This window comes from Salvia miltiorrhiza, chromosome 2 (assembly GCF_028751815.1).
Source record: "Salvia miltiorrhiza cultivar Shanhuang (shh) chromosome 2, IMPLAD_Smil_shh, whole genome shotgun sequence".
Classification (NCBI taxonomy): Eukaryota; Viridiplantae; Streptophyta; class Magnoliopsida; order Lamiales; family Lamiaceae; genus Salvia; species Salvia miltiorrhiza.
In genome coordinates, this window is record NC_080388.1 from 64396155 (window position 1) to 64405799 (window position 9645).

The following is a 9645-nucleotide window of genomic DNA, read 5'->3' on the forward strand; positions in this document are numbered from 1 at the left end:
TTTGGAAGTAGTGAAAATGTGAAAAGTATGAGTAAATAGAGTATTATTAGTGGTGAAGGACGAATCAAAAAGAAAAGTTCTGAAATTATGTTGGGCGAAAAGAATATTACTCCCTCCGTCCCACAATTAATGGCCCGTTTCTTTTCGGCACGGGAATTAAGGAGTGTTGAATTAGGGAGAAAAGTTGTAGGGACCACATGTTTAATTTATTGTTAATTAGTTTTAAATATTTTTAATACAATACTCCCATCTCTCCTCACTCTCTCTCCCCTTCCGGCGGCATCTCACCATCACCATTGCTACATTACGGCCGCCGCCGCCGCCTTACCTCCACCCCCAAAAAACAGAAATGTGATGAAGAAAGCTTAAACTAAAACCACCAGTTCCTTAAACTATCACCATCACCATCACCATTGCTGCAATACCAACACCCAAACCCAACCCTTCCTCCGGCAACGGCCACCACCACCGCCACCTAAATCCCTCCACCATCGAAACCATCTCCCACCGTTTCTCCAAATTCTACACAAAGAAAACCCAAATCCCTAAAACCAAGAAAACCCCAAAATGCAGAGGGTGAGATAGATGAGAGGCGGAGGAGATCGAAAGCAGAGACGGAGGAAATCGGAGGCGGTGGATGCAGAGGATGGAGGCGGTGGAGACGGAGGCGGAGGCGGAGGATGCAAAGGGTGGAGATCTCACTGTTCTCAAGCAGAATCCGCCCCAAATTGCCTCAAGCAGAATCGATCTCCGATTTGCCGAGAACAGTGGAGGAGCGACGAGGTTAGTGGTGGAGGAGCGGCAATTCCGCCCTCCATCGTCGAGAAACAGTGGAGGAGTGGGCTCCTCGAGGTCGCCCTCCGTCGCCGGGAAACAGTGGAGGAGCGGCGAGGCCGCCCTCCGACGTCGAGAAACAATGGAGGATTGGCGAGGCCGCCCTCCGTCGCCGGGAAACAGTAAGGAACGGCAAGGTTGGTGGAGACAGCTGTTGAGGATGGTGGAGGGAGAACGGTTGGGAGGTGGAGGAGATAAGTGAAAAATTAAGTGGGGAGAGAAGATTAGGGTTTTGATGGGTCAATTAAATTTTTTAATTAAATGTTAATTATAGCTCAAAAAGGAAACAAGCCATTATATATGGGACAACCCAAAAAGGAAAACATGCCATTATTCTTGGGACGGAGGGAGTATAATTTTCTTATTGTTAACTTTTGTATTTGCTATATTTATATTTAGATCCAAACTCACAACTAGTGATATAGTATATTAGTAACATTCTCGTTATTCAATTGTGTTCAGATTTGGATAACTGTACCATCATCTTTCGAGTGTTACGTTAAAAGTTAAAACACAAGACTATCCCACACAAAGCTACCCGAAAACTAAATGGGGGCAGGGAGGCTGACGTCACAAATCAGTTGTAACAAACTCCATTGAGCAATATTGCCAAAGTTCATAATATCTACACGAACATCATTGGAAATGTATAAAAAGAATCATACTATATGCTAAGGAAATGGAAAATCGTATAAAAAGAATCATACTATATGCTAAGGAAATGGAAAATCTAGTGGACCCTTCCCACAAGACAGTTTTCCCAATTACATATGAATTATAGTGTCATAGCTAGTTACCAAGCTATTTCCCTTTCGCCAAACAAGCTTCAAATGATTCTGATACAAAACAATGAAACAGACGGAATAAGGAATATGAGATAGAAAAACCATGAGACGACAAAAAGGGTAGGCCACGAGAAATCGTACCTTTCCAAGAATCGAAAGCTTCTCGATTCAGAGAAGGGCCGGTGACAGTTTGAATGGCATCACATAACATAGTTGGAGGGGTTTCCTTTAACTCCTGAACAACAAAATGGAGGGTCTTGCCATTCTCCAAGTGTATGTGATTGTTGGGGTGACTTGTTTTGCAACCCGCGTGGGATTCAAACTCATAAGCATTTACTTCCTATAAGATGATCCAATTTAACAACGGGACATATAACGGTAATTAAAGATAAATGTACTATCTTTAACTTTCCTTATTTTGAGCGATACATTAGATTTACAATACATATGATTGAGGATCTGAAGTATCACATTAGGTAAACGTCAAGCCATCACCCAAAGTAAATGCCCTTAAGGTGAATAATTAGGAGAAGGATGAGTAGTTACCTTAGAGTAATTACAAGACTTGCACCCACAAAGATAGCTAGGGCCTTTGATAACTCCACGAAGCTCCTTCTAATGTGCACGAGGACACGAAATGAGCATCGTAGTATATATGTGAAGAAAAAATGGCATAATTAATCAAAGAATTACCTCCTTTGATGCAGAAAGATACTGCACATGTGCCCCATCAAGCATACCGGTGACTGTTAGAGTCCTGACATTTCTTGGGAATGAACTGATTTGTGCTTCTTTTTTGGTGGGAGTCTTCTGTGGACTACTTTTCTGGACATTTTGTTGTGTGGATTTACATTTCCCCTTCTTTTTGTAAGGAGTTTTTGATGTTGGAACAAGATGTGGTTCGTACAGTAAGGTATAACTACTAGCTGGCTTCAACAAATAACCCATTACATCTTTGTACCTCTGAGAATGTGCAGGTTCAGAAGGTTCTTTGTTAAGCGCAGTATGTCCACCATCCATATGAGGATGTCCCACTGATATAGACGTATTTGGCCTCATCTCTACCTCATCTTCGTCTTCGTACATTTCTAAGAGGTGCTCAACTTCAACATCATTCAACTTCATTCGTTTCAACCCACCACAATTACTTCCTTTCACGGGATCTCTCATAGTATATAAAATTGATGAAGCAACAGGGTCATTCTGAAACTGATCACCAATAATAACTCTTTTCTTTCGCGTTGAGCCATCTATTTCCACATTAGACATACATTTTTTTGTCACATACGCCGGCATGGCCACTCAAATCTGAATTGTTGATCAAGAGTTAGTATTGTGGCACTGCCACTGACTTAGATAAAAAAATAAAAAATAAATAAATAAATAAATAAATCAGACATTCATCTTAGCGATCAATCGTCGACAAATCTGTTCATAAATGAAAGACAAGACCAAAAATGTTGCAACTCTGCTCCCACAACAACTTCCAACAACATATATATAATACACTATACATCACCAATATCTTGCAAAAGTAAAACTTAAAAGATTGAAAAAGGGCCAAATAGTAATCCAAAAAAAAAACATACAAGTCTGAATTTTAAAGTTGATTTCCATCACTGCTTCAGGATTTGGGAACAAATTCATAAGAACTATAATTTCTGTACATGAGCTAAAACCGCAAAATCCATAAATTCGTAACAACCTCAAAGTTTTCAACTTTCTCCAATATAAAGAAGATTATCGCTGAAATAATCAGGCATTCTATAATCTTTTTTTAATTGCGCTAAAAGTTACAGGATTCCACAAACCAAAAATTCTGAAAAGTTTCACTCATTGTCTCATTGATCGAAGTATCTTTTGAACCTAAAGCCTCCTCATTCATTGCTGAATTGGAGAAAATAATTACCGAATATGTAGAAATTTTCCTGTTAATTGAACGCGAAATACATTGGATTATCGGAACCGATAAAGAATCGACTAAGGGTTTCGGTTAACCGAATACTGAATAGGTTAAGCGGTTCGCTATTTCGTTCGCCGAAAAAAGGAGGATTGTTTGACTAATAACGTGCGTGGTACTAGATTCCTAATTTCAATCATAAAAATCAAACCTGGGACGATGGACGAAGGAGGTGGTGGCGCAGGCGGCGGCTGCGGGCGGCGCGGCAGATGGGGTGGACTGACGAGTGGCGCAGCGGCGGAGAGTGTTGTGCGTGTTAGGGCTGTGTGCGTTTTCTGTTTGCATGTATTGTATCTGCGAGTAATCTGAAAATCGAACGATCGATTTGGGTAGTCTTTAAACTGAACAAAACATGAAATTCATTATTGTTATATCAAATTCATTACTTTTACCAATCCTCTATAGATAATCGAAACTGAAGTTAATATAGTTTGGTTCAGTACGTAATTACGAATTTATCAAAATCGAATAGATAATACAATGTATTATTAATATTTTTTAAAATAATGATCATATATTAATTAAATATTCATACTTTAATTAATTAATTGATTCACATGTTTATGTTTATCTCATAAAATTAATCAAATATGATTAAAATAAACAAGAAATTATGAAAAGAAACCAAAAAATAAAAGAAAAAGCAGAAGAAAACAATAAACATAACTAAAAATAAGCAAAGTAAATCAAAAGAAATAAACTTAATTGTTAAACATATCATAATTGATAGAAATTAACATAAAAAAATATTTTTTCAGAAAAATAACAAAACGCATGTATGCCAAACAAAGGAAGTAATCAAAAAAGAAAATGAAAAAATAAACAGAAAATAGAAAGAAAAAATATCTGGGCAGCAGTGAAGTTTCATCAACTAATTGATCGGTAATGTGAACTATTCTAGAGAAAAAAAAATACAAAATGTTATTTCACTTAATAATTTGTGGAGAAAGACTCTTTAACATTGTGGATGGACATAACGACAAGAATTTGTTTGAAATCAAAAGTTTGATGGATGATTAAAGCTGGGATAACTTTAATTGCAAACAAATCAAACAGTATATATTATTTTGCCAAAATATAAAAGTGGTGTTATAATTGTAGATTGGCTTAAAGTTAATGCAATAAATCCTATTACAATGTTACCTTAACTCTAATTTAAATGTATTTTAGGAGTACTACATAAGCTAGTTTTCATTAAATACAACTCATTTTATTCAGTCTGTGTATGTGTGTATATGTATCAAAATAATATTTGAAATGCAATTCTGGAAATATAAGTAATGGAAAGCAGCCTCTTTATATTTGTAGAGGCATAGATTATTAGATGAGCAAAAGAAGCAACATCTCAGAAAGCATAGAGTTACAAGGAATGTAGGAGCTGCTGCTGCAAGTATCTACCCTGTTTGCTAACTAAAGGATCTAACAGTTTTCTCCATCCTTTATAGTTGATAGCCGATCCTGCGTCAGCCAACGGAAACCCATTCACAAAGAAGAAGGGCGTCCCATAAACGCCTCGTAAGCAACCATACTGCAAAACACCAAACAAACTTATATCAATATGAATCCTCTATTTCATCTCGTGTTCTGTTTTATATATTTCGTTCGTGCAAACCATGTATGCAAGTTTTTACATGATCAATACATAGCAAGATGTTTTACCCATTGCTACATAATATGCACTCCCAGTTTTACCTTGAAAGCATATCTTGTAGCATGATCCGTGTTGGTGTCGTTGAAGCCGGATTTGATTGCAGAATGATACGACGATCCAAGTGCCTTTGCCGTGAAGTCCACTATGTGGTCCGTGACAACTGCTTTAGACTTGTTAAATGTTGCCTTCCCATAAAATAGTTCCTGTTCAACATCCTACCACTTTCAGCAAATTTCAATCTAATGTGCACTTAATACGTTATGCAGCATATCAATCCTTCAGCTAAGTAGCTGGAGCTACTACTTTATCTGTAGCCGAGTGAATGAATTTGCTCTTGAATAATAAGTATCCTCTGTTAAAGTTTCCTTCTTTACTAGACAATGATTCATCATTTCGATAAAAATTCACACAGGAAAAAAAAAAATCTACCTGATGGTGGAAAAACGCCTCCAAAACATGGTATGTTGCTGAAGTGTTCAACTTATTAGTTATATGCAGCGCCCGAGAAGTGGCAAATGCATTATCATGGTAACTGCAACCCAAACAAATTTATTAATTCCCAAAACACACAAAATGAACGAAACATGCACTCAAAAACTGCAAGTATCTAACAGCAAAACGCAAACCCAGTTTCACAATCTCACCCGCAACAACTTATCAACAATTCTCCTCTCTCATGATTTAAAAAAATCCCCAAAAATTTCTTCACACTATTTTACACTACCTTACAGAGTGAGGCAATCGTTTGAAATTGTGAAATTTAGAGCCGAACAAAAAATTCATCATCGCAGCATGACTAATCTGGAAAAGAATTGCTTACGGCAAAGGGAAGGTGTGCACGACGAGCCTAACGCGAGAGGCAAACTCGTCGACGACTTGCTTGAGCGGCGGCCATGAATCGCGGCTATCCGGGCAAACGGGGTCGAAAAACGCCTCTATCAACACTTTCTCCTCCGCCGCCGCCTCGCCGTACCAGAACCCATCCGGCACCGCCGGCATCGATGACTGGCTCACAATTGGCCACACCAAACACAATAGCGTCACAAACCCAAGAGACATTGACTTGAAATCCATATCTCAAAAGTTGCTTTTTTTGGCTGGAAGATGAAGAGAGCAATAGTATTATGTAGTGAAGAGGGAAGGAAGCAGCTAGAGATGAAGTGATGTCATTTTCTTGGTGTCGTGTTTATCCAGAAATTAGTGCACCGTATCCATACTAGGTTTGGAAGTCAAGAAATTTGGGATTGTGGCCTTTTATCCGACTTTGCGTCTAAATGCAGCGGAATCAGCATAAGAATGTTTATATTCCAAGAGATACTTTAGTTTTTCATCTTTCATTATTTGCATACATAAGGCTAAATATATATGCATTTAAACTATACCTCAATCTCATCTAACGCCCTAATTTGATGCTCGCCGCATCGGTTACACGATAGCGGCTTACTCGTGTAAGGCTGCTATCGTGTAACCGATGCAGCCCATTGTTACACGAGGGCTACACGTTCTATCGTGTAGCCCTTTTCTACCGTTAATCTTGGCGCGTGTAAAACACGCGCCATTTAAAAAAAATGGGAAATTGAATTTGACTACCTCGTTTTGCGTGTTTTGTTGACCGATGTTTTTTTTTTTCCCCCTTTTTCCTCTTCTTTTTCTTCTCTTTTTCTTCTTCTTCTTCTTCTTCCTCACTTTCTTTCTTCCACCATTTTCTTCATCTTCCTCACTTCTTTTTCATCATCTCTCTACACCTTCCATGGATCCACACAACCCAGCTTACTATGACCTAAATTGGTGTCTCGATCTATCCGACGAATATCATCCCGATTTGTCGGGATGTAACTTGGGGGATGCTCCTCCATCCGGCGAGGAGATGCCTTCGGCAGCCCATAGTATCGCCAAACCGAAGAAAGGCAGCCGGAGGATAGAAGTCGCCCACAAGATTTGGCATGACAGGCAGGCGCCGGTGGCGGAGGATGACGGAGGAAAGACTGTCCGTCATACCTACACCCCTGAGGAGACGGACATCATCGTCCAAATTTGGATGGAAGAGACAAACGACGCCATCTGTGGGACAAATCAAAAGGGGTACGATTACTGGAAGATGATTGTCGCCCGTGTCAATCCCATCATCGGCGCCAACCTCAAGCACCGCCAGATTCAAGGGCACTGGACCCGAGTGGCCCAAGAGGTGCGACTGTGGGAGAGTATTTGGGTGGAGGCGCGCAGCCGGTGGTCGTCCGGCCATTCTGACGATATGCTCCGGGACAAGACCCAAACTCTTTTCAAAAGTCGGAGCGCAAATAACGCCTCCTTCAACTACTGGAATGCGTGGAAAATTCTCCGAAACAATCACAAGTTCAAGTCGATGTACCTCGAGGGAGACGTGCATTCCTCCAAGAGGACAAAGACGACAGAGGAGGGCGCCTTCACCACCTCGGCGTCGGGCGAGGAGATCTCGTCTGCCCGGCCGATTGGGAACAAGGCGGCGAAGGCGGCGGCGAGGGCGGCGAAAGCGAAGTGGAAGGGGAAGGCGGCAAGCTCCGAGCAATCATCGGAGTACAAAGAGGCATTGGAGCGGTCCGACCACAACTTGAAAAAAATCACCGCCGAGTATGCCAAAAAGAACGAGCTCAAGGAGAGGGAGCTCGATATGCAACTCCTCAGTCTGGATACGACGCATATGAGCGATGCACAAAGGATGGTCCACGAGCACATGGTCCAAGAAATGCTCAAGCGTCGTGGACTTATCTAGACTAGGATTTTAATTTATGTAATTTAAATTGTGTTTTTAATTTTTTTTTAATGTAATTTTTAGGTTTTTTATTTTAATGAAATTTTAATTATTAGTAAAATGTGTTATTTAAATTTGAGCAATTAAATTTAAGTAAAAAGCACAAAAATCAAAACTAAAACTATCATGTAAGCTATCATGTAACCCCACTACAACATCTTTACACCATGTGATCCCCCTCATAAAGTAGGCTATCATGTAACCCTAATGCGGATGCTCTAACTCTTTAAACAGAATCATGATTGATGATTGACATTGACTCAAGCTTAATATTCCAACCCCTTTCTGCAATATTTGTATAGTTGAAAAGATTAAGACACACTTAAATACTTAATTCGGCAATTGGGTGCTGCTGAAGTAATTTGACGGAAGCTTGAATTTGAAATTACAACGTGGCATCGATCGAATGTTGAAATTAAAGGATATTTTAAATTCAAAACTTCTTACAAAGAATAATTTTTAAGTCCTTCAATTTTATCACTTGAGCTATGTCTCATTGATAAATTTGCCCGCATTGTTTGCCTATATATTCAGTGTATGATTCCGAATTGCAACAGCTAAACCAACTCAATCTATTTAGTTACGCTATTCAATTTATACTTAAGTAAATTTGGCCGAGTTTTTTGTCTCTCTCTCTCTCTCTATATATATATATATTATATAGGATTACATATTGGAGTCATCACAATAAATGATTGGTGACTTTTATATAGTGAAAAAATAATTACTAATTTATGAAATGAACTATTGAAATTGAATTAAATGTGGATTAGTGGTGATTTTTTATAAATAAGAAATAATTGTAAGGGTAAAAGATTAAAAAAAATGTAAAATCATGTTTTAAAAAGAAAAGTGTCATACTTTTACGAACGTTGAAAATAATAAAAAGTGTCATATTTATAGCGTACGAAGGGAGTATTATAAATAACTGAGATTCGTCCTTCTTTAACTCTCAATCTCTCACGTATACTATACGAAATATGTACGTTCTATAAGGCTGTATTTACTTTGATGGATAATTTTATTCATGGAAAAAGATGAATAACACAAATTTATGCCTTAAAATGTTTCATTCATTTTCCAACATTTGACGCAAAAGAGATGCTCACCATTTTTCCTTAATTATTTTCACTTCAAGGATGGATAATATTATCACACCAAAAATGGAGGGATAATATTATCCATCTTTAAAGTGAAAATAAGGAAGGAAAAATGGTGAGCATCTCTTTTGTGTTAAATGTTGAAAAAGAAATGAGGCATTTAAAGGCATAAATTTGTATTATTCGTTCTTTTCCATGAATAATTAAATTTATTCATCAAAATAAACACAGCCTGCCTGGTGATCTTAAGAGCTCAAAACTACCATTTCTCCTCCATCGAGATCATGATATAGCTATATTCTCTTATTTTTGTAATATTGTTAAGCTTGCATATTAATTTGATCGAGTATACGCGACGACACTTGTCCTAGCCTAAGTTGTAATATCGCAGTGGCCACAGCAATAACAAAGGCCAAAACATTAAGTGTTTTTACATATATAATAATCCGCGAGTCTCCCTTAAAATATGGGTTGAATTTTGACAGAAAGATGTAAATTCGTCAACAAGTGCCTTTCGTTCATTTATT

General features: G+C 38.4%; 2 protein-coding genes across 2 annotated transcripts; both read right to left on the bottom strand.

Moving 5' to 3' along the window:
• Positions 1–1415: 1415 nt before the first annotated feature.
• LOC131011135 (uncharacterized) lies at positions 1416–3965 on the bottom strand. Its single transcript, XM_057938915.1, has 5 exons — positions 3731–3965; positions 2313–2927; positions 2166–2234; positions 1761–1959; positions 1416–1670 (listed from the first exon to the last, which is right to left on the bottom strand). Exons 2-5 carry the CDS (start codon positions 2913–2915, stop codon positions 1636–1638), a joined length of 906 nt encoding a protein of 301 aa, XP_057794898.1. The 5' UTR covers positions 2916–2927; positions 3731–3965; the 3' UTR covers positions 1416–1635.
• An 892-nt stretch (positions 3966–4857) lies between these two features.
• LOC131011136 (uncharacterized) lies at positions 4858–6570 on the bottom strand. Its single transcript, XM_057938916.1, has 4 exons — positions 6051–6570; positions 5660–5762; positions 5272–5433; positions 4858–5107 (listed from the first exon to the last, which is right to left on the bottom strand). The coding sequence occupies exons 1-4, from the start codon at positions 6302–6304 to the stop codon at positions 4940–4942; spliced, it is 687 nt and encodes a 228-aa protein (XP_057794899.1). The 5' UTR covers positions 6305–6570; the 3' UTR covers positions 4858–4939.
• Between the last annotated feature and the right edge of the window lie 3075 nt (positions 6571–9645).